Source organism: Microcaecilia unicolor, chromosome 3, assembly GCF_901765095.1.
Source record: "Microcaecilia unicolor chromosome 3, aMicUni1.1, whole genome shotgun sequence".
Classification (NCBI taxonomy): domain Eukaryota; kingdom Metazoa; phylum Chordata; class Amphibia; order Gymnophiona; family Siphonopidae; genus Microcaecilia; species Microcaecilia unicolor.
This window is the reverse complement of record NC_044033.1, coordinates 235,006,468-235,025,838: the sequence shown is the minus strand read 5'-3', so window position 1 is coordinate 235,025,838 and position 19,371 is coordinate 235,006,468. Positions and strand designations below refer to the sequence as shown.

Here is a 19,371-nt window from a genome sequence, read left to right as displayed (position 1 = left end):
CTCCTGTCACCCAGTCAAAGAATTCAATGAGATTCGTTTGGCACGATTTCCCTTTGGTGAAACCATGTTGTCTCGGATCTTGCAACTTATTGGCTTCCAGGAAATTCACTATCCTTTCCTTCAGCATGGCTTCCATTACTTTTCCAATAACCGAAGTGAGGCTTACCGGCCTGTAGTTTCCAGCTTCTTCCCTATCACCACTTTTGTGAAGAGGGACCACCTCCGCCATTCTCCAATCCCTCGGAACCTCTCCCATCTCCAAGGATTTATTAAACAAATCTTTAAGAGGACCCGCCAGAACCTCTCTGAGTTCCCTCAGTATTCTGGGGTGGATCCCGTCCGGCCCCATGACTTTGTCCACCTTTAGCTTTCCAAGTTGTTCATACACACTCTCTTCCGTGAACGGTGCTCTATCCACTTCATTTTCAGGTGTACTTTTGCCAGTCCCTCTCGGTCCTTCCCCAGGATTTTCTTCAGTAAAAACAGAACAAAAGTATCTATTTAGCAAATTGGCTTTTTCTTCATCATTTTCTACATAGCGTTTTGCTGTATCTTTTAGTCTCACAATCCCCTTTTTAGTCTTTCTCCTTTCACTAATATACCTGAAGAAGTTTTTGTCTCCCCTCCGTACATTTCTAGCCATTTGTTCTTCCGCTTGCGCCTTCGCCAGACGTACCTCTCTCTTGGCTTCTTTCAGTTTCATCCGGTATTCCTCCCCGTGTTCCTCTACTTGAGATTTTTTGTATTTCTGGAACGCTAACTCTTTAGCCTTTATTTTCTCAACCACTTGCTTTGAAAACCATATCGGTTTCCTTCTTCTCTTGCTTTTATTTACCCTCCTTACATAAAAGTCTGTGGCCCTGTTTATTACTTCTTTCAGCTTGGACCACTGTCCTTCCACGTGTTGTGCATTCTCGCAGCCCATCAGCTCCTTCCTCAGGTATTCCCCCATTTTGTTAAAGTCAGTTCGCTTGAAGTCCAGGACTTTGAGTTTAGAGTGGCCGCTAACCACATGAGCCGTTATATCAAAACAAACCGTTTGATGGTCACTGCTTCCCAGGTGCGCAGCCACTCGGACATTTGACACACTATCCCCATTCGTGAGCACCAGATCCAGCGTCGCTCCCTCCCTCGTGGGTTCCGTCACCATTTGTCTGAGCAGAGCACTTTGGAAACATAGGGTTAACTTTCCCACTTTCTCTCAATCAAAATTGCCCATAATAGAGCCTGAGTTTCAAATGATTGCTGAGTAAACAAACTTCTCACAAGCCATAACAAAGCATAGATTGACATAGCTTATAACAACATGTAAATGAAGATACATTAAAAAAAAAAGATAGTAATTACTGGCTGCCCTGGGTTCCAAATCCTGATAATGGAGATGAGCAGACTGTGACTTAAGAAGTCCTGGTTAAAGTTAGGAGCTGAAATTATGGGAACCTTGGGGGTGAATTTAAGATGAAGAAATAAATGTAGGAGCATAGTGTTGAATTTCACCACAAAGTATCCAGATTCAGGGCAAAAATCTAGGTAAATGAATAGTGGTGAAAATTTAGGATCCTAGGGGATTAATATTAAGATATTGTATGCAGCTGAAGTTGGTTTCTTGCCCTGGCCAGTACATTTCACTGAAACCAAAACATCAACAAAAAATCTGAAATGTAATTTTTCCTGTGTCATCCATAAAAGGGAATAATAATACCTTGGGGTCACTTTAAACTAGTCCCTCAAAACTAAAATCATGCAAGATCTGTCTCTTGGTGTGTTGTTGTAATGAGTTATTTTATTATGTATGTAATTATGTTTCTCCCTTTGAATTCTATGATAATATGGGTTATAAATACATTTTATTATTATTATTATTATCTCAAAAATGGCAACAATAAACTGGGGTGCATCGGTGAGGACCTTGAGAATGTGCGCTCTGGTGCTTTCTGCTGGAGTACTGGACCCCATCTGCACATGTGAATTTGGAAGACATAATGCTGAGTTCTATTTGGATCATTTCTGGCCCTCTGTGACCCACTGATACCCATTTCCTACCAATGATGAGCAATATTGTACCAACAGGCATTCGTAATTGGAGCACCACAGGTAGTTTGTTCACTCAGATCCAAAAAATCCCAGAGCTCCCACTTCACCATGACATTTACACCCTCCTTGCAAGACACCTAATGTTGAGAAATCCATTCTAGGTTTACCTTCCAGTCCCACACATGACTTTAGGCAGTCTATGGTACAAGAGATGGCTGACCACAAACACACAAAACTCTGTGTTGACAACTTTAAAAGTCATTTGTGGTCATGGTTATACCAATTTCAGTCATGCTATGGTCAGTAAGCATTCAAAGAATAACAGTGAGGCTTCAGAGATGATCCACAATGCCCCTGTGGCATCTATTAGTCAACAGAACACATCATCACTGTAGTTTCCATCTTATATCTGACCTTGCTGAACAAGTCCTTCAACACAATCGCCTTCTTATTGATGGTGAAGCCTTTCCCTGATGAAGCATAAGGGTTATAATTTCCAATAATTTCATGACTTCGTGTCCCATCAGGTAGATAGACTGTGCTTATAATATCATATCCAATGTCAAGATCACCATTCTCATAAAAAAAGATTTCCTCACCCAGAACATTCTTAAAATGAAGGTTCTTCAGATAATGATGAAGCTAATGGAAAGTAAAACATTTTTATTAGTGAGCTCACTGCAGGGATACACTCCTAATGCAAAGAACTTACAATCTGCTACTTATTATAGGGATGGGCTTTCATTTCAAAATAACATGATCTAGGGGTGCCCGGTTGGTGTCCTGGCATGTCAGGGGGGCCAGTGCACTACAAATGGTGGCTCCTCCCACGGCCAAATGCCTTGCATTTCGCCGGGTTTGAGATGGACAGGCCCGGTTTCCATTATGGCTGGAAAACAAAGCTGGCCATCTCATTTAAACCCGGCGATCCACCAGAGATCCTGTTCTAAACCCGGCGAGCGATTTTGCTGGCGCCAAGCGTATTTCGAAAATATGCTTGGCTCTGCCCCCTCGCGGAGCCAGCCCCGAAGATGGCCAGCCAGCAATTTGGCCAGCGCCGTTCGATTATGCCCCTCTATGGAACTCACAGACCCATTAGTGTACAGAGGACTATAACCGATTACTTCAAGTAAGCCTAATGTCAGTTAACGGAGACTGTATACTGTACGTATAATAATAAAAATTACTGTACATATGTTTATCAGATGTCAAGCTTCTTTGGGTCACAACAGTTAAGTGCACGCTCTGGTTAACTGCATGCATTTCTTTGGTCCCAGACCCTTGTACTTAAGTGGATTGCACTGTATACCCATAATAGGCTCTTGCTGTTTTTATACAAAAACAGGAAGAATGATTGGCATTATGAGAATAAATGAGTGATAATGTGCCAGGACTATTCAGGATTCCCAAAAATTGGACCACAGAAATTGTAAATATATCAAACAAAGTTTATTAATCAATAAAATGAATTAATAAAATGAGTCATTTTATTGATTAATAAACTTTGCTCTAATATTTACAACTTCTGTGGTCCAGTTTTTGGGAATCCTGATTTGCATTCCCACTTCCTTTTGTCATTTGAGTTTCTCCATGGGACTTCTTGAGTTCTCCACGTCTGTGGATTCTCTCCAGGACTACTCAGCCCAGGTTACCACCAACAAAAGGAATTACATCCTATATGTGTACAACTGGTAAAAGTGAACATAAAATTTGTGTTGATATACACAGTGGATTTGCGAGTTCACTGTAGAGGAGACAACGACTACTGCATGTCAGTGCAAGAAGCAGAGGAAATGTTACAGCGCATGCAATCAGCGGGACACAGACTGAGGATGGTAGAGGCAGGTGCAGCAACAACTGGAGAATGAAGAACTATATGGTCTGGCCACATTCTGGGTTCCTTGGATCAACCTAGTTGTTTTACATTGAGAACAGTGTTTGGAGAATAAAACTGTCGTTTAGTGTGGGGCTGTAGAAACCTGGAAAGCATGACGAATGTGGACACCCCAAACTGAAGAATATTATACATAGAGAGATATTTTATGGGTACCCAAGGAATCACAGAAGCATAGAAACATGATGGCAGATAAAGGCCCATCCAATCTGCCCATTCTTTGTAACCACCAACTCTTCCTTTTTCTAAGAGATCTCACGTGCTTGTCCACCACTTTCTTAAATTCTGACATAGTTCTCGTCTCCATGACCTCCACTGAGAGGCCATTTCATGATTCCACCACCCTTTCCATCGGTGCACATCTCTGACGATGGGCAGGAAGCAGCTGTGTGATTATAGAGACTTCACTGCATCCTGCAATTACAGACCATTACTTCTTTCTGAAAATAACATTCCTCTATCAAACATTATTACCTTCCATGGTAAAAATTCCAAAACACTCTCACTTTCTCCACTCCACAGGATGGTATTTTCTGAACTAGAAGTGATCATGTCATGTAGTGCATGTGCCAGGCCGTACACAGCATTGTATATATTATAGCTGCTCCCAAGTATTGCGATGTCACAGTGTGAGATGTAATTAGATGTTTCATCACTGCTGCAGGATCTTTGGATGCTCTTGGGGCATCGGTTGTTACAGAGGTCCTTCCACCATTCCTCTGTCAATGAATCACTTGGAAATAGAGCAGGATTCACCTCACGAACAAATTTATGAAAGCTTGAAATAGTCTTCTTTCCAGCAGTGAAACCTAAGACGTTTTTCCTGTCAACATAGTATGAAGGTAAGGTAAATAACCTTTCAGCTGTGATGATCCAGACCTTTCCAGGTACTTCCCAAATGGGTGTATAAGTTACAGACTCTGTGTGGTCTCTATTACAATATAAAATAATCACTTTAATTGAAGATGTAATAATGGTGTTGTAAATTTTAGGAATTTTTTGAATCATGAGTGAACTGGACTGACTGAAGGTTTCAATGAATTCAATGCAACCTCCACTCTGCTCAATCCCTTCTTTCAGGATCTCCACAGCCCTCACACTGTTTTCATCAGTGCATGCAATGACACCGACCCAAGTCCAGCCAAAATGTTTCAATAATTTGACTATCCCAGCACAGAGGTGCAGCTCACTGGGGACAGTCCGGTAGAAATAAGGAAACTTAACTGTGTCACTCATGACAAGATTCCCTGAGATGTAACTGATCTGTGGAAAATAAAAGATTGAATTCATCACCATCTTAGTAATAAGTTTACATTTCATTCACATATCAAATATGTAGAGCATAATTATACTGTATAGAGTAGAGGAGAAAAAGTATTGTATGACATAGCCAATCAGCATAAAGTATCAGAAAAGCAATACTGAGCTGTCAGTGCGACACAGCAGAGCAATGTTTGTGTTTTTTGTGATTTTCATTTTATATGCTGGTTGCTTTTTTTCCTTAAAGTCACCTTCCCTCAATTGACCTCTGTTGCTGTTGGTGCTGCTGCTGAAATTCTAACATAAGAGCCCCACCCTGGGACCTTCTTCAGGCCCTTCAAACCTCACAGGCCCTCCATTTATTCACTTCTAAAAAGGCAGGAACACTCCATCTTTGTTCCTGTCCTGCAGCTTCTGTTTCTCAAAATTGCTGCTGAAGGGTGGATGTTAGTTTTAAATATTCTACCTGTGGAGCGATCTTTGATGCCAGTGTCAGCAGGGCAGCAACAGAAAACAGATTTGTCTCTTTGCAGATGATACAGAGTAATAGGGTGTATATAGCATGAGAAAGGATCTGGTGAAGTTTGAAGAATGGTCTAAAAATTGGCAACTAAGATTTTCTGCTAAGAAATGCAGGGTCATGCACTTGGTCACAAAAACCCAAGGGAACGGTACAGTATTGGGGATGAAGAGCTTCTGTGTATGAAAGAAGAGCGGGACTAGGGGGTGATTGTGTCTGATGACCTTAAGGTGGCCAAACAGGTAGAAAAAGTGATGTTCAAAGCCAGAAGGATACTTGGGTGCATAAGGAGAGGGATGACCATCAGGAAAAAAGAGGCAATAGTGCACTTTTACAAGTCTCTGGTGAGGCCCCATTTAGAATATTATGTGCAATTCTGGAAACCACGCTTATGGAAAGATATAAATAGAATGTGGAGAAATGCAAGGTGCTGCATATTGGAAAGAATAATCAGAATCATAGTTACCTGATGCTAGGGAATGTTTTTATTGGATAAACTTGCAACCAATTACAATAAACCTACTTTTATACAAAAGTTCAAAAAGAAAACTAAAACCACTAATATAACAAAAACATACCTATCTAATCAAGTTTCAACTGAACATGCTTCCAATACCCTTCCCCCTCCCCCACCCAAACCTCTCCTGCTCCAAATTTGCCAGAAAAAAACCTCCCACAGCACATCCCCCACCACTGTGTCCACTGACAGTAAACTTTTCTGTAATGTCAATTGGCATCTGGCCATCCACAAGAAGTATTTCAAAATAGCAGTAATCACAAATAATGTCCCAGTATGCTGGTACAGTCCTGGTCGATAACAACCATACACCCATTCTGCATAGGAAAAAAGACTGAAAACTAGGAATTCCCAAGACCCAAGACACTTTTTCCCCACCTCCTGGTTGAAGGGGCATTCCCTCAAAAAGTGATCCATTGTTTCTGCGTTCTGCCCACAATCTGCTCTGGGACAATTTCTTTCCTCCAGCTTCCTGCATTTCAAATTTCCCCTCACAAACAGCCAGGTGAGATCAAAAAACTTATGTGGCAACCTGTTCGTGTTTAAGAGTTCCAAACCCTTCTTCATTACTGCTCCTGGGCAATCCCTGAGGCTAACTTCTGGACAAAAATACTGATGTATAATTCTTTCCCCCATAGCTTTCCTATCCCCCTCTGCCACCTCTGCTGCTGTGATCCCCCACCTATTCACTACCCTAACCAATCCCTTCTGATAATCCGCTATCCTCCTTTTCCATGCACTCGCCCCCTTCACTGACCCTCCCCCTTTCCACCCTCTCCCACCCCTTTTCCATATTTTCCGCCCACCCTGGAGGGTTCTGCCTTAACATTGCCCCCAAATTAAATTGGACAAATAATAAAGCCAGGAAGAGCACAGGATTGACCATCCCCAGGCCGCCTTTTACCCTGGGAAGGTATGTCAGGTCCCTTTTCACCATGTTCAAATGATTTCCCCACAGCATTTAGAAGAAGATACTAAGTACTGCTTTGTACAGTTTCTCTGGCAACAACCAAATGTAGCTAACGTGCAGGAAAATGGGCAGGAGGAAGGTCTTCATGAGGCAAATACTCTCTTGAAAACTCATTCTCCAGACCTTCCATCTTCCCACCCTCTCCCAGGCCTCTTTTAGCTTCAATTCTCAATTGTGCACATCATCTCCTGCCTTCTGAAATTCGATCCCTAATACCCTTACCCTTTCTTATGTGTCAGGAACCCCCCCCCCCCCCCCCCCCTCCAGCTGGAACTTGTGCTCCTCAGAGCCAAGCCACAGTGAGTGGCGCTTTCCTCTGTTCACTTTAGATCCTGATGCCTTCGAGTATTCTGTCATTTTGGAGCTCAGACTCCACATTGCCACCCATATAGTGATATCATCTGCATATATCACTGTCCTCAAGACCTGATCCTTGCCTAGTGTGATTCCTGTCAAGGACCCGCCCTCTCCTCCCGCATCCAATCTCTTCACGAATGGGTCGATCACAAAGACATAGAGGAGGGGGCTAAGTGGGCATCCCTGTCGTACTCCCGCTGATATTGGAAATCCTTCCCCAGCCAACCATTGATCAGCATTGGAGCATGTAGCCCCCTGGTACAAAGTCCTCACCCAATGAATAAACCGTGATGGTATTCCGTATTGCTTCAACACTTCCCATAAGTATTCATGCTGCACCCTATCAAACATAGCCGCCGAGAGGGGGGGCAGGGAGGACAAAATTCTCCAGGCCCGGGCCTCCAAGGGGGGCCCAGCGCTGCAGTCCCACCCGCCTTCCGTCGTCGATCGTCTGCCCCCTGCATTGAAATCGCAGTCTCACCTCCGTGAAAGCAGCGCTGCAGGCAGCAGAACGCCTCACTTCGGTCCTCCTTCCCTCCCTGTGTCCCGCTCTCATCTGACGTAACTTCCATGAGGGCGGGACACAAGGAGGGAAGGAGGGCTGAAGGGAGGCGTTCTGCTGCCTGCAGTGCTGCTTTCACGGAAGTGAGACTGCGATTTCAATGCAGGGGGCCCAGCCTGGTGGCAGATGGAGTGGGGGAGCGGTGGCGACCTCTGGGGGGGGTGGAGGGGGGAGCGGCGGCGGCAACCTTGGGGGGTGGAGGGGGAGCAGTGGCTGCGGTAATCTCAGGGGGAGCGGTGGGCGACCTCGGGGGGTGGAGGGGGAGCAGCGGCGGCAACCTGGGGGGGTGGGGTGGTGAGGGCGGCAGGGCGGGCCCGACCCAGTTTCTCGGCGGCCCTGCTATCAAATGCCTTTTCCTGGTCAAGAGTTAACAGGACTCGCCCCTCTTCTTCCAGTTTGCTCCTCTCCACCCCTTCCCTCACTGTTGCAGCCACCTCCAAGACTCCCCTCCCTGTTGTGAGGGAGACAACAGAAAAGGGGACACTCCCCTCAATCTCTCTGCCAAAACTTTGGCCATAATTTTCCTATCTATATTTAGCAATGCTATTGGTCTCCAATTGGCCAGCTGCACTTGATACTTCCCTTTGGAGAGAAGGATCAATGCAGCCCCCTTCAAACACTGGGGGAGTTTCCCTTTCCCTGCTGCTTCCTCAAATACTTTGACAAACAAAGGTGCTAGCTGACTTTTAAAAGTCTGATAGTATTCTGCAGGCAATCCGTCTGGGCCTGGGGACTTTTTCTTAGCTAGGCCCTCAATTACTTTCTCTATTTCCCTTACTTCCCAGGGAGCAACTATGCCCAATTTCACCTGCATCCTTTCCTCTCTCGGTGTTTCTGCCACATACTGTTTCCAAACCTGTTCTGGAATTTCCTGTCTTGAAAAAAAAAAACCCTCATAAAATTGCTTGGCTGCTTGCAGGATCCCCTCCTGAGACTCCCAGAGTACACCCTCCTTGTCCCTCAAGCCCCAAACCCTGCTCGCCCCAGATTTCTGCTTACAGCTCTGATACGGATCTGGAGAAACAAACTTCCCGTAGTCCCTTTCCATTTTTAAAGATTCCCACCAATCGTACTGCAGGCCTTTTAACTGTTCTTGTACTTCTTTTATCTGTTCTGGGTCCTCGCGGTCAGAAAGCCTTCCATAATAGACATTTGGAGGGGCATAATCAAATGGTGCCGGCGAAATCGATCGCCGGTGATCTATTTTGGCGGCGCCGCAACAGCTGGCCGGAACCGTATTATCGAAAAAATGGCCGGCCAACTTTTGTTTCGATAATATGGTTGGGGCCGGCCAAATGCCACAGATCGCTGGGTTTGAGATGGCCGGCTTTGTTTTTCAGCGATAATGGAAACTGGAACTGGCCATCTCAAACCAGGCCAAATCCAAGGCATTTGGCCGTGGGAGGGGCCAGCATTCGTAGTGCACTGGTACTTCTGGATGTTTAGATCTTGCTGATCAGTTATGTTATGACTTACTTGTTCAGGAGTGCTGTATTTTGTGATACTGTTTTGAGAAATGTTCAAGAAAGACTTCATACAAATGAAAAAAGTCCCTGCCGTGCATTTTCTCTTGATGGCCATCCCTGACGTGCACTTCCCTTAATAGCCGTCTTTCTCTCCGAAAGTGCACTTCTCTTAATGGCCGTCTTTCTCCCTGAACAGGGAACAGGGAAATCAAAAGCTTTTGCACACTGCTTGTTTTATAGTAACAGTGGGATTTGAACCAACCCCCTCTGCATTACAAGACCAGTGATGTAACCACTTGGCCACAGCTCCACTTACTTGGGTATCCCTCCCTTTTGATTATACCCCTCCAGGTCTCTCTCAGCCACTCACAGACAGCTTAATGCACTGTGATTGGCTGAGAGAGACCTGAAGGGGTATAATCAAAAGGGAGGGACAACCAAGTAAGTGGAGCTGTGGCCAAGTGGTTGCATCATGGCTCTTGTAATGCAAAGGTGGGTGGTTCAAATCCCACTGTTACTACTAAAAAAAAACTGTGAGCAAAGACTGTTTTGATTTCCCTGTTTGGGGATTATCAATAGAAATCAAACAAAATAAAACATGGATAAGATGATACCTTTTTTATTGGACATAACTTAATACATTTCTTGATTAGCTTTCGAAGGTTGCCCTTCTTCGTCAGATCGGAAATAAGCAAATTTCCGATCTGACGAAGAAGGGCAACCTTCGAAAGCTAATCAAGAAATGTATTAAGTTATGTCCAATAAAAACGGTATCATCTTATCCATGTTTTATTTTGTTTGATTTCTATTGATAACCTTAAGAGTGGACTAACACGGCTACCACACTCCTGTTTGGGGAGAAAGCCGGCCATTAAGAGAAGTGCACTTTCAGAGAGAAAGATGGCTATTAAGGGAAGTGCACGTCAGGGACAGCCATCAAGGGAAAATGAATGGCAGGGACTTTTTTCATTTGTATGAAGTCTTTCTTGAACATTTCTCAAAACAGTATCACAAAATACAGCACTCCAGAACAAGTAAGTCATAACATAACTGATCAGCAAGATTCTTTTTTTTTTTTTTACGAGCTGGCCGACTGGCTTCCCCTCCTAGGAAGGAAATGTTTTAAAGGGTTTTTTTTGGGTGGGAGGGGGTTGGTGACCATTGGAGGAGTATGGGGAGGTCATCCCCGATTCCTTCCGGTGGTCATCTGGTCAGTTTGGGCATCTTTTTGAGACTTGGTCGTGAAAATAAATAGGCCAAGTAAAACCGGCCAAATGCTCGTCATCGCCGGTTTTCTTTTTTCCATTATCAGCTGAAGCCGGCCATCTTGTAAGCACGCCCACATCCCGCCTTCACTACCCTGCCGACACGCTCCCTTGAAGTTTAGCCGCCTCCGCGACAGAATGCCGGCGAGTGTGTCCAAAAATCGGCTTTCGATTATACCGATTTGGCCGGTTTTAGGAGATGGCCGGCCATCTCCCGATTTGTGTCGGAAGATCGCCGGCGATCTCTTTCAAAAATAAGCAGGTTGGTCTTCCAGAAATTCCTTGTACCTTTGTACAACCTCCTCCTTCGTTAACCAACTTGCATTTAGTTTCCACAAGCCCTTCCCTTTCTGATAAGCTGCTGTCCCTCCAAGACAGGCTTCCACTATCAAGTGGTCCGTACCGTCTGCCACTCGCATGTTTGGTATCCTCACACAAGCTCCTTCTTTCATAAAGATCTTGTCTATTCTACTCCTGTGTTCTCCCCTAAAATATGTAAATCCCCTCTGTTCTGGGCAGTGTTGAATAAAAACATCTACCAAACTCGCTCCCTTTGCCACCTCCCTTAGCGTTACCCCATCATACTCCACCCCATTCATCCTTCCAGCTCGGTCCAGTGCTCTTGTCACTGTGTTAAAAATCCCCTCCCCATACCACCTGTCTGGATGTGTATAAGAAGGGTCGTACCCTAAGAAACAGTTGTTTCCTTTCCCACTTCTTCTGAGGACCGTACGTATTAATGATCCTTATAGTCCAGCCCTTCATACCCACATCCAGAATCAGGTACCTACCTACACTTACCTCTATCACTTTCTGAATATCCACCCCCCCCCCCCCACCCCCTGAATAACATCGCCACCCCACCACCTGGCTCCCCAGCTATTGACCAGACTGAAGGCCCTACCTTCCACTCTTTTTTTGCCTGATTCAAGGCGACCAGTGAATCCACCCTGGTTTCCTGGATTAACCAGACGTCCACATCTTCCTGCTCCTTCATATTCTCGAAGGCCACGAACCTTGCTCTCCCTGACTTCACACTTGCCACATTCAGGGTGGCAAACTTAATGCATTACTATACAGCCATTTTTCACAATTTTCTTTGTCTCGTCTGACTTCCCTCACCTTCATCTAATCCCTCTCTCTTTGCTGATACCACTGCTAGGACTATTTCATCTGGTCCAACTTCAAATTCTTCCTCAACCAATTCTCCCCACTCCAAACCCTCCTCTACCCCTAGATCCTCTTCTTCCCCCCTTTCTTTCTTCCCTTTTTATTTTTAGATTCTTCCACCTTCAATCCTTCTCCTCCAGACCCCCCTTTTCCCGTCTTTCCCTTCCCCTCCCCTCCCTTTAGATCCCCCAACCTTCCCATCTGCTTCTCAATCCTACTTCCCAACCTTTCCAACTCTACCACAGGAACATCCCTTAATTTCCCTCCCTTTTCTTCCTAACCAACCCAACTGCTTTGATTGCCTCTCCCCCTTCTCCTTGACCTTCTCCCTCCTTTCCCACCTTCTCCTCTCCCGCCAACTCCAAAACTTGAAACCTATTACCCTCTCTTACCTCCCCTTCCCCTATCTCCCAAACTCTCCTACCCTATCCCCTCTTTCCCCTTTTCACCTGAACCCACCCTTCCATCTCCTCCTGACTCCCTCCTTCCCTTCTTCCTGCCCTTCCTTCCTCTTTTCCCTCTTTACCCCGTACTCCACTCTTTCCTCCTTCCCTCCCCTCTACCTGCCTGTCCTCCCCTGTCTCCTGCTCTTCCCCTCTCCTCTCCCTCCCTTCCCTTCTCTGGAACTCCTCAGACTCTCTCCTCCTCCCTCATTCCCTTCCTATCTCCTCCTTTCTCCCTCCTGCCCTTCCTGACCCCTCAAGCCCTCGCTACGCCTGCCCTCCCTGATCTATACTGTCCTTCTCCTGCCCTTCCTGATCCATCCCTTCCCCCTCCTTCCCTTCTTGCTCCCTCCGCCTGTTGTGGAAAGCTTCTGTACACTTACTGAAAGGGTGTCCTAACCTCCCATACAGGTTACATCTTATAGAAATGCAGTCTTCTGTTCCATGCTCCAGGCTACCACATTTTGTGCATTTCTGCACAGGGTATGACATGCTGTAATGCCTGAAAGATCCACAGTTAACACTGCCTAGGCTGGCCTTTATAAAAGCACTGTATACGGTCTCTACCAATAAAAGCAGCTGCTGGAATGTGCTGAACAATATTCTCATCTTGCTTTAACTTTACCAGTGCCCTCCAAACCCCCACCCACACCCTGCTAGGGTCTGGAATTTTCTTCAATGGGACCCTAATGTCTGCATACCTGCCTAACCAATACATCAGGTCTGCACCTGGGATTGACTCATTCCTTACTAGAACTGTGACCTCTACTAGTTCTTGTGTGCTTATTGGTACTACCCTAAAACCCTTCCACTCCCCCTTGTTCCTTACCCCTCATATTTCTCCCAAAAGACCTCCATGCCACGCTGCGTCAAAAAACTGATATCATATTCCGCACATTGACTGGGTGTATGCATGCAAAGAGGTCTTCCGGGAGAAAGCCAAGGCTCAAAACCAACCTCAAAACCCTCTCCCTCCCTGGCATCGCACCCTCCCCCACCCACCTTAACTGTACCACATTCCAACGTCTAAGTGAAAGGCCTCCCCAATTCTCCTGTGCACCTCGTCCCCCCCAACCCCCCTTATTTCCCCCTCCCACCACCTCTGCAAAAGACAATCCCTCCCTCCTTCCCTAACCTGACCCACTCTCTTGCTTCCCCTCTTACTTTCTGTCTTCCTCCTCTCCCCTTCCCCTCCCTTCTTCTCCTTTACACAAAAACACTGATATATTTTGATCTTTTCCACCCAAAATCGCTGCCACATTTTGTCCTTCACATAATATTTGCATCACCCCATCACCCCCCATGCTGTTGCTGCTCCCCTCCTCCCCCACCCGATGCCCCTCAGTCACAGTTCTGTATACCTCCATTCCTGTAGAACCCCTGGTTTCTGTCCCCTTCTGATCTGATGTTTCACCATCTGTTGTCCTCCATTCCACCGCACTTACTTGGGATTTCACTGTTCTCTGCTCCAAAGTACCTGCAACCTAGCGTTCCACAGCACTGACGACTGTCTCCTCCCTTTTTCCTGGTATCTCCTCCATTCCTACAGTCCTCCTGATTTCTGTCCTCTTCTGATCTGATGTTTCACCAGCTGTTGCCCTCCATTCCACCAAACTTACTTGGGATTTCTCAGTTCTCTTTTCCAAAACACAGCATTCCACAGCACTGATGACTGTCTCCTCCCTTTTTCCTGGTATCTCCTGCTTCGCCTAATCCATTCCTGTATCCAGGTGAAGTATACACTCCTCCACCATGTGGTTCTGCTCCTGGACTCCTGGCACACTCCTCATTCTTCCACAATCAGGATCAGATGTACCTTTCACTACACTGCTCCACTTTGGATTCCTTTCCTCTGTATTTGTTTTCTCTTGATCACCAGCAAGCAGGCCTGCTGCTACCTCTATCCTCTGCGATGGGTCTCCTCTCACTTCTCCCCCTGCTGCTGGTCTCTACCTCCTCTGCATACTGCAAGGATAAGGGTTCCAATTCCCTTACAGCAGCACTGTAAACTTTCATAGCTTGGGGATTCCTTTGTCTGATGTCACTGCAGCTGACAATATGTCTCTCTGGCTCAAACTGCTCTGCTTCGTTCTCCTCCAGCCCGGCAAGCAGAGAAACCCCACTGCTCAACAAAACTTCATCTTGCCAGGAAACATCACTCTCCTCTGCCATTTTTTCTCCAGCTACATTCAAAACACTTGACAGACACTGTGCTTGCTTCATCTTTCCCTCTGTCAAATCAGTCGATTCTGTACCTTTTCCTTGCCTGGATTCCTCCTTCCAAGCCTCCTCCAGACTTTTTAGACCGTCCAACAAAGATTCTCCACTGCTCAACCGTTCCACAGTTTCTACTGCCTGCTTGTGGGGCACCTCCACTTCCATTGCCCTCTGATTCTCCTCTTTTTCTTGCAAAACAATTTCTGTTTTTTTTGGGTACAAGTCTCTTAAAGCTATTTTCCTTCTTTTGTCTTTTGTTTTACAGCCAATCAGCTGGGAATCTGACTGGTCTGTCCAGTGCTTTTTTTGTAGAAAAAAAAGGTGCCGGTACTCATTATGGGCGAGGTCACCACATATGCCTCCAACCCTATGATAGCCACACCCACATTGGCCATACCCCTTATCAGGGGCATAGCCAGACTTCGGCGGGAGGGGGGGCCAGAGCCCAAGGTGAGGGGCACATTTCCTCCCCCCTGTTGCCATTTTTGACCCCCCCCCCCCCCCCCCCCCGCCGACACCATCTTTGACCCCCTCCCCCGGCGTTGCCAACCCTCCGACGTCGCCATCGCCGTCGAGTACCTGTGCTGGCGAGGGTCCCCAATCCCCGCCAGCCGAAGTTCTGTGTCTTCACTGAAGACTCTTCAGCCCGTCTCTGGCTTCCCGCTTGCAGAATCAGATCAGCTGCTGCAGTCTGCAGCAACGCGCTGGCCCAGAGACGGGCTGAAGACACAGAATTTCAGCTGGCGGGGATTGGGGACCCCCGCCAGCACAGGTACTCAACGGCGATGGCGACGGGGGAGGGTTGGTGACACCAGGGGAGGTGTCCAGGCCCCATGTAGCTACGCAACTGCCCCTTATACCAGCTATGGCACATATAAACAGACATCATTGAAAATATTATACTAGTATAATGTGATTTATTTTCATTATAAATAATTTCTGTAAGCTGTTACAGCTCCAGTATACCCAGTGCAAAATAAGACAGCAGATGTAAGTTCTCAAATTGGACATATTTCAAACACTAAAATAAAATAAAATGATTTTTTTCTACCTTTGTTATCTGGTGACTTTGTTTTTCTGATCATGCTGGCCGAGTATCTGATTCTGCTGCTGCTATCTGTCCTCTTAACTCCATTTCCAGGGCTTCCTTTCCATTTATTTCTTTACTTTCCTCCTTTCTTCTTCATTTCTTGCCCTATATCCATAAGTAAAAGCTGGGTCCTCCGCAGACTTGACTGTCCAGTGGATCCAGCTTCTGCCTATTTTCTCCATCCATGTGCAGTTTTTCTCCTCTCTTCCTTTTCCCTCATTTCATCTCCTTCATCTCTCTTCCTTCCCCTCTATGTCCAGCAATTTCTCCTCTCTCCCTGAGCCCTGCCCTCCCATCCATATCCATCCATGCCCATCTGTCCCCTGCCCCCTCCATTCATTCCTATCCAGCAATTCCCCTCTCTCCCTGAGCCCTGCCCTCCCATCCATGCCCATCCATGCTCCTTTGTCCCTTGCCCCCTCCATTCATCCCTAACCAGCAATTCTCCTCTCTCCCTGAGCCCTGCCCTCCCATGCTCCTCTTTCCCCTGCCACCTCCATTCATCCCTATCCAGTAATTCCCCTCTCTCCCTGAGCCCTGCCCTCCCATGCTCCTCTGTCCCCTGCCCCCTCCATTCATCCCTATCCAGCAATTCCCCTCTCTCCCTGAGCCCTGCTATCCATGTCCAGATGGTCCTCTCTCCCTTGCCCTCCCGCTCCCATGTCCAACTACCTGCCTGCCTGCCCACCCTGGCGCCATGCTTACCTTGCTTACTGTGTCGGACCGGCCCTGCGGCTCCAGCACACCACACCCCTGGGGGCAAAAAAAAGGTGGCGGTATGCCGTACCGTTGCGTACCGGCACAAAAAAAGCATTGGGTCTGTCTCTCCACAGACTACCCCTGTGACTTCCATGGTAGATGCATACTGACTGCTCCCTTCTTTTGCTCCTTTTGAAAACTGTTGTTCTTTAGTGCATTGCTGTTCTACAACCTCTGTCAGCTTTCCCACAGATGCTGCACTTTTTGTCCTGTCTTTGCATGTCTGTTCCTTTCCCCTCTCTCCTTCCTCCTGGAACTTCTGGCTTGCCTTCTCAGTTCCATAAACCACTGTTCTTTTTTGCATGGCTGCCATTCTAGCTCTATTAATGTACACTTCCTTCAATGGGTTGCCTGGAGCCTCAGCCATTTCTTTAAACTTTTTCTATGTTTCCAGCAGCTTTTTCTGCACAGCTCTTTCCTCTTCTTTACACTGTCTCTGGAACTCTTTTGGAACCAATTTTGTCATAGACTCTGCTTTCTTAAGTCTCTTTTTGAAACTTTCCATTATTAGTCTTCTGACTCCTTCTACAACAGCTTTGGACATATTCTCTCCTTCTTTGGGACACATATGGCCTACCTCCTCTCCTTCCTCCTCTAGGTCTTCAGATTCATAATCAGAATCCCCACTAGTCTCCTCCATTATTCTAACTTCTCTAGTGGGATCCTCTTCTTCCCCACCTCCTCCAAACAGGATCCTTCTGCCTTTCTCCACAAAGCTCCCCCTTTCTTCCCACTGCCCTGACAGCACTTGTGTCGTAGTTTGCTGTTGTAGACTTACTTGCAAGTCCTACTGTTCCAACTCCAGGGCCTTCTGGAACTGTGCTTGCATTCTCTGAGGTTTTTCTTGGACCTGTTCCTGAATCTTCTGGGACTTACTTTGGGCTTTTGGATCCTGTTCTTCCTTCCACAGGCCTCTCTCTTTCAAGCCAGAGGTGCCTGAGCCCTCCAGACTCTCTTCCTGGGGTTCTTTTCTAGTCCTACCAGGCCTTGCAGCCTGGGACATGCCAGTCCTTTTCCCCCAGGACCCATCCTGTCCCCCATCTGGGAGACAGGCTGAGCTTCCCTCTCCTCCACCTCAACTCTCAGAGACTACAAACAGAACTCCTCCCTCCTCAGCTCAGACTGACTGCAAGAGCCTCAGCATGAGGCACCCCCTAGGGTCCACCTTAGAGCCAGCACTCAAGAAAAGGATTTGGGTGTCATTGTAGATAATACACTGAAATCTTCTGCTCAGTGTGTGGCAGCGGCCACAAAAGCAAACAGAATGCTAGGAATTATTAGGAAAGGGAAGGTGAATAAGACCAAAAATAGTATAATAGCTTTGTATCACTCCATGGTGCATCTACACCTTGAGTATTGCATTCAGTTCTGGTCACTGTATCTCAAAACAGATATAGTGGAATTAGAAAAGTTTCAAAGAAGAGCAACCAAAATGATAAAGGGGATGGAACTCCTTTCGTATGAGGAATGGCTAAAGAGGTTAGGGCTCTTCAGCTTGGAAAAGAGACTGATGAGGGGGAGATATGATTGAGGTCTACTAAATCTTGACTTGTGTAGAATGAGTAGAAGTAAATCAATTTTTTACTTGTTCCAAAAGTACAAAGACTAGAGGACACTCGAGGAAGTTACATGGAAATACCTTAAAAAAATAGGAGGAAATATTTTTTCACTCAATGAATAGTTAAGCTCTGGAACTCTTTGACAGAGGATGTTGTAACAGTGGTTAGTGCATCTGGCTTTAAAAAAAGTTTGGCCAAATTCCTGGAGGAAAAGTCCATAGTCTGCTATTGAGATAGACATGAAAAGCAACTGTGCTCTGGGATTTGTAGTATGGCGTGTTACCTTGATTTGGGTTTCTGCCTCGTACTTGTGACCAGGCTTGGCCACTGTTTGGAAAACAGGATACTGGGTTAGAAGGTCGATAGGTCTGACCAGTGATGGCCACACTTATGTACTTATGTACTCTTATGTAGGGACAGGCTCATGAACCTCAAAATGCATATGCTGGAAGAGAGGCGTGAGAGAAGGGATATGATAGAGACGTTTAAATACCTCAGTGGTGCTGATATACAGGAGGTGAGACTTTTACAAATGAAGGAAACCTCTGGAACGAGAGGGCATAAAATGAAGTTAAGAGGAAATAGGCTTAGGACGAATCTAAGGAAATACTCTTTCAAGGAAAAGGTGTTAGATGCATGGAATGGCCTCCCGGTGGAAGTTGTGGAGACGAAGACTGTGTGAGAGTTAAAGAAAGTGTGGGACAGACCCGTGGGATCTCTTAGGAGAAGGAGTTAGAGGTTACTGAGGACAGGGCCGGTCCTAAGGCGAGGCGACCGAGACGGCTGCATAGGGCCTCGCGCTCAGGGGGGCCCCGCGCGGCACACCTGAGGTCGCCCCGCCCCGACCTCCCGAGCCTCAGTTCTCCCTCCCTCAGACGACGCACGACGGCGTTGTGGTGGGGGCGGTCCGCCCCGGATGTCGGCGGGTGGGGGTGGGGGGGTGTCCCGCTCCCGCTCTCGCTCCTCCCAACTTGTCCTACCGTTAAAAAAAGAATTTGGAAGCGCCGGAGGGCCAGGCAGCACCTCGTGTCTGCCCTGCAACTAAAAATCTCTTCTTCAACGTCGTTGGGCCTTCTCACATTGAGTCCCGCCCTCCTCTGAGGTAACTTCCAATTACCGCGAGAGCAGGTGGAACTCAATGTGAAAAGGCCCAACGACGTTGAAGAAGAGATTTTTAGTTGCAGGGCAGACACGAGGCGCTGCCTGGCCCTCCGGCGCTTCCAAATTCTTTTTTTAAAGGCAGTGAGGGTGGTGGGCAGCAGGAGAAGGAGAACGGAGCTGGTAGGTG

General features: G+C 46.7%; 1 protein-coding gene across 1 annotated transcript in view; it reads right to left on the bottom strand.

Moving 5' to 3' along the window:
* The window catches only part of LOC115464440 (vomeronasal type-2 receptor 26-like), a 34,647-nt gene extending 19,807 nt beyond the window's left edge, over nucleotides 1–14,840 (bottom strand). The window contains exons 1-3 of the mRNA XM_030194820.1: nucleotides 14,357–14,840; nucleotides 4,403–4,647; nucleotides 2,449–2,676 (exon numbers count right to left, since the gene is read on the bottom strand). Coding sequence (XP_030050680.1) covers nucleotides 2,449–2,676; nucleotides 4,403–4,647; nucleotides 14,357–14,840 — 957 coding nt within the window. The remainder of the gene's footprint in view (nucleotides 1–2,448; nucleotides 2,677–4,402; nucleotides 4,648–14,356) is intronic.
* Nucleotides 14,841–19,371: the final 4,531 nt, after the last annotated feature.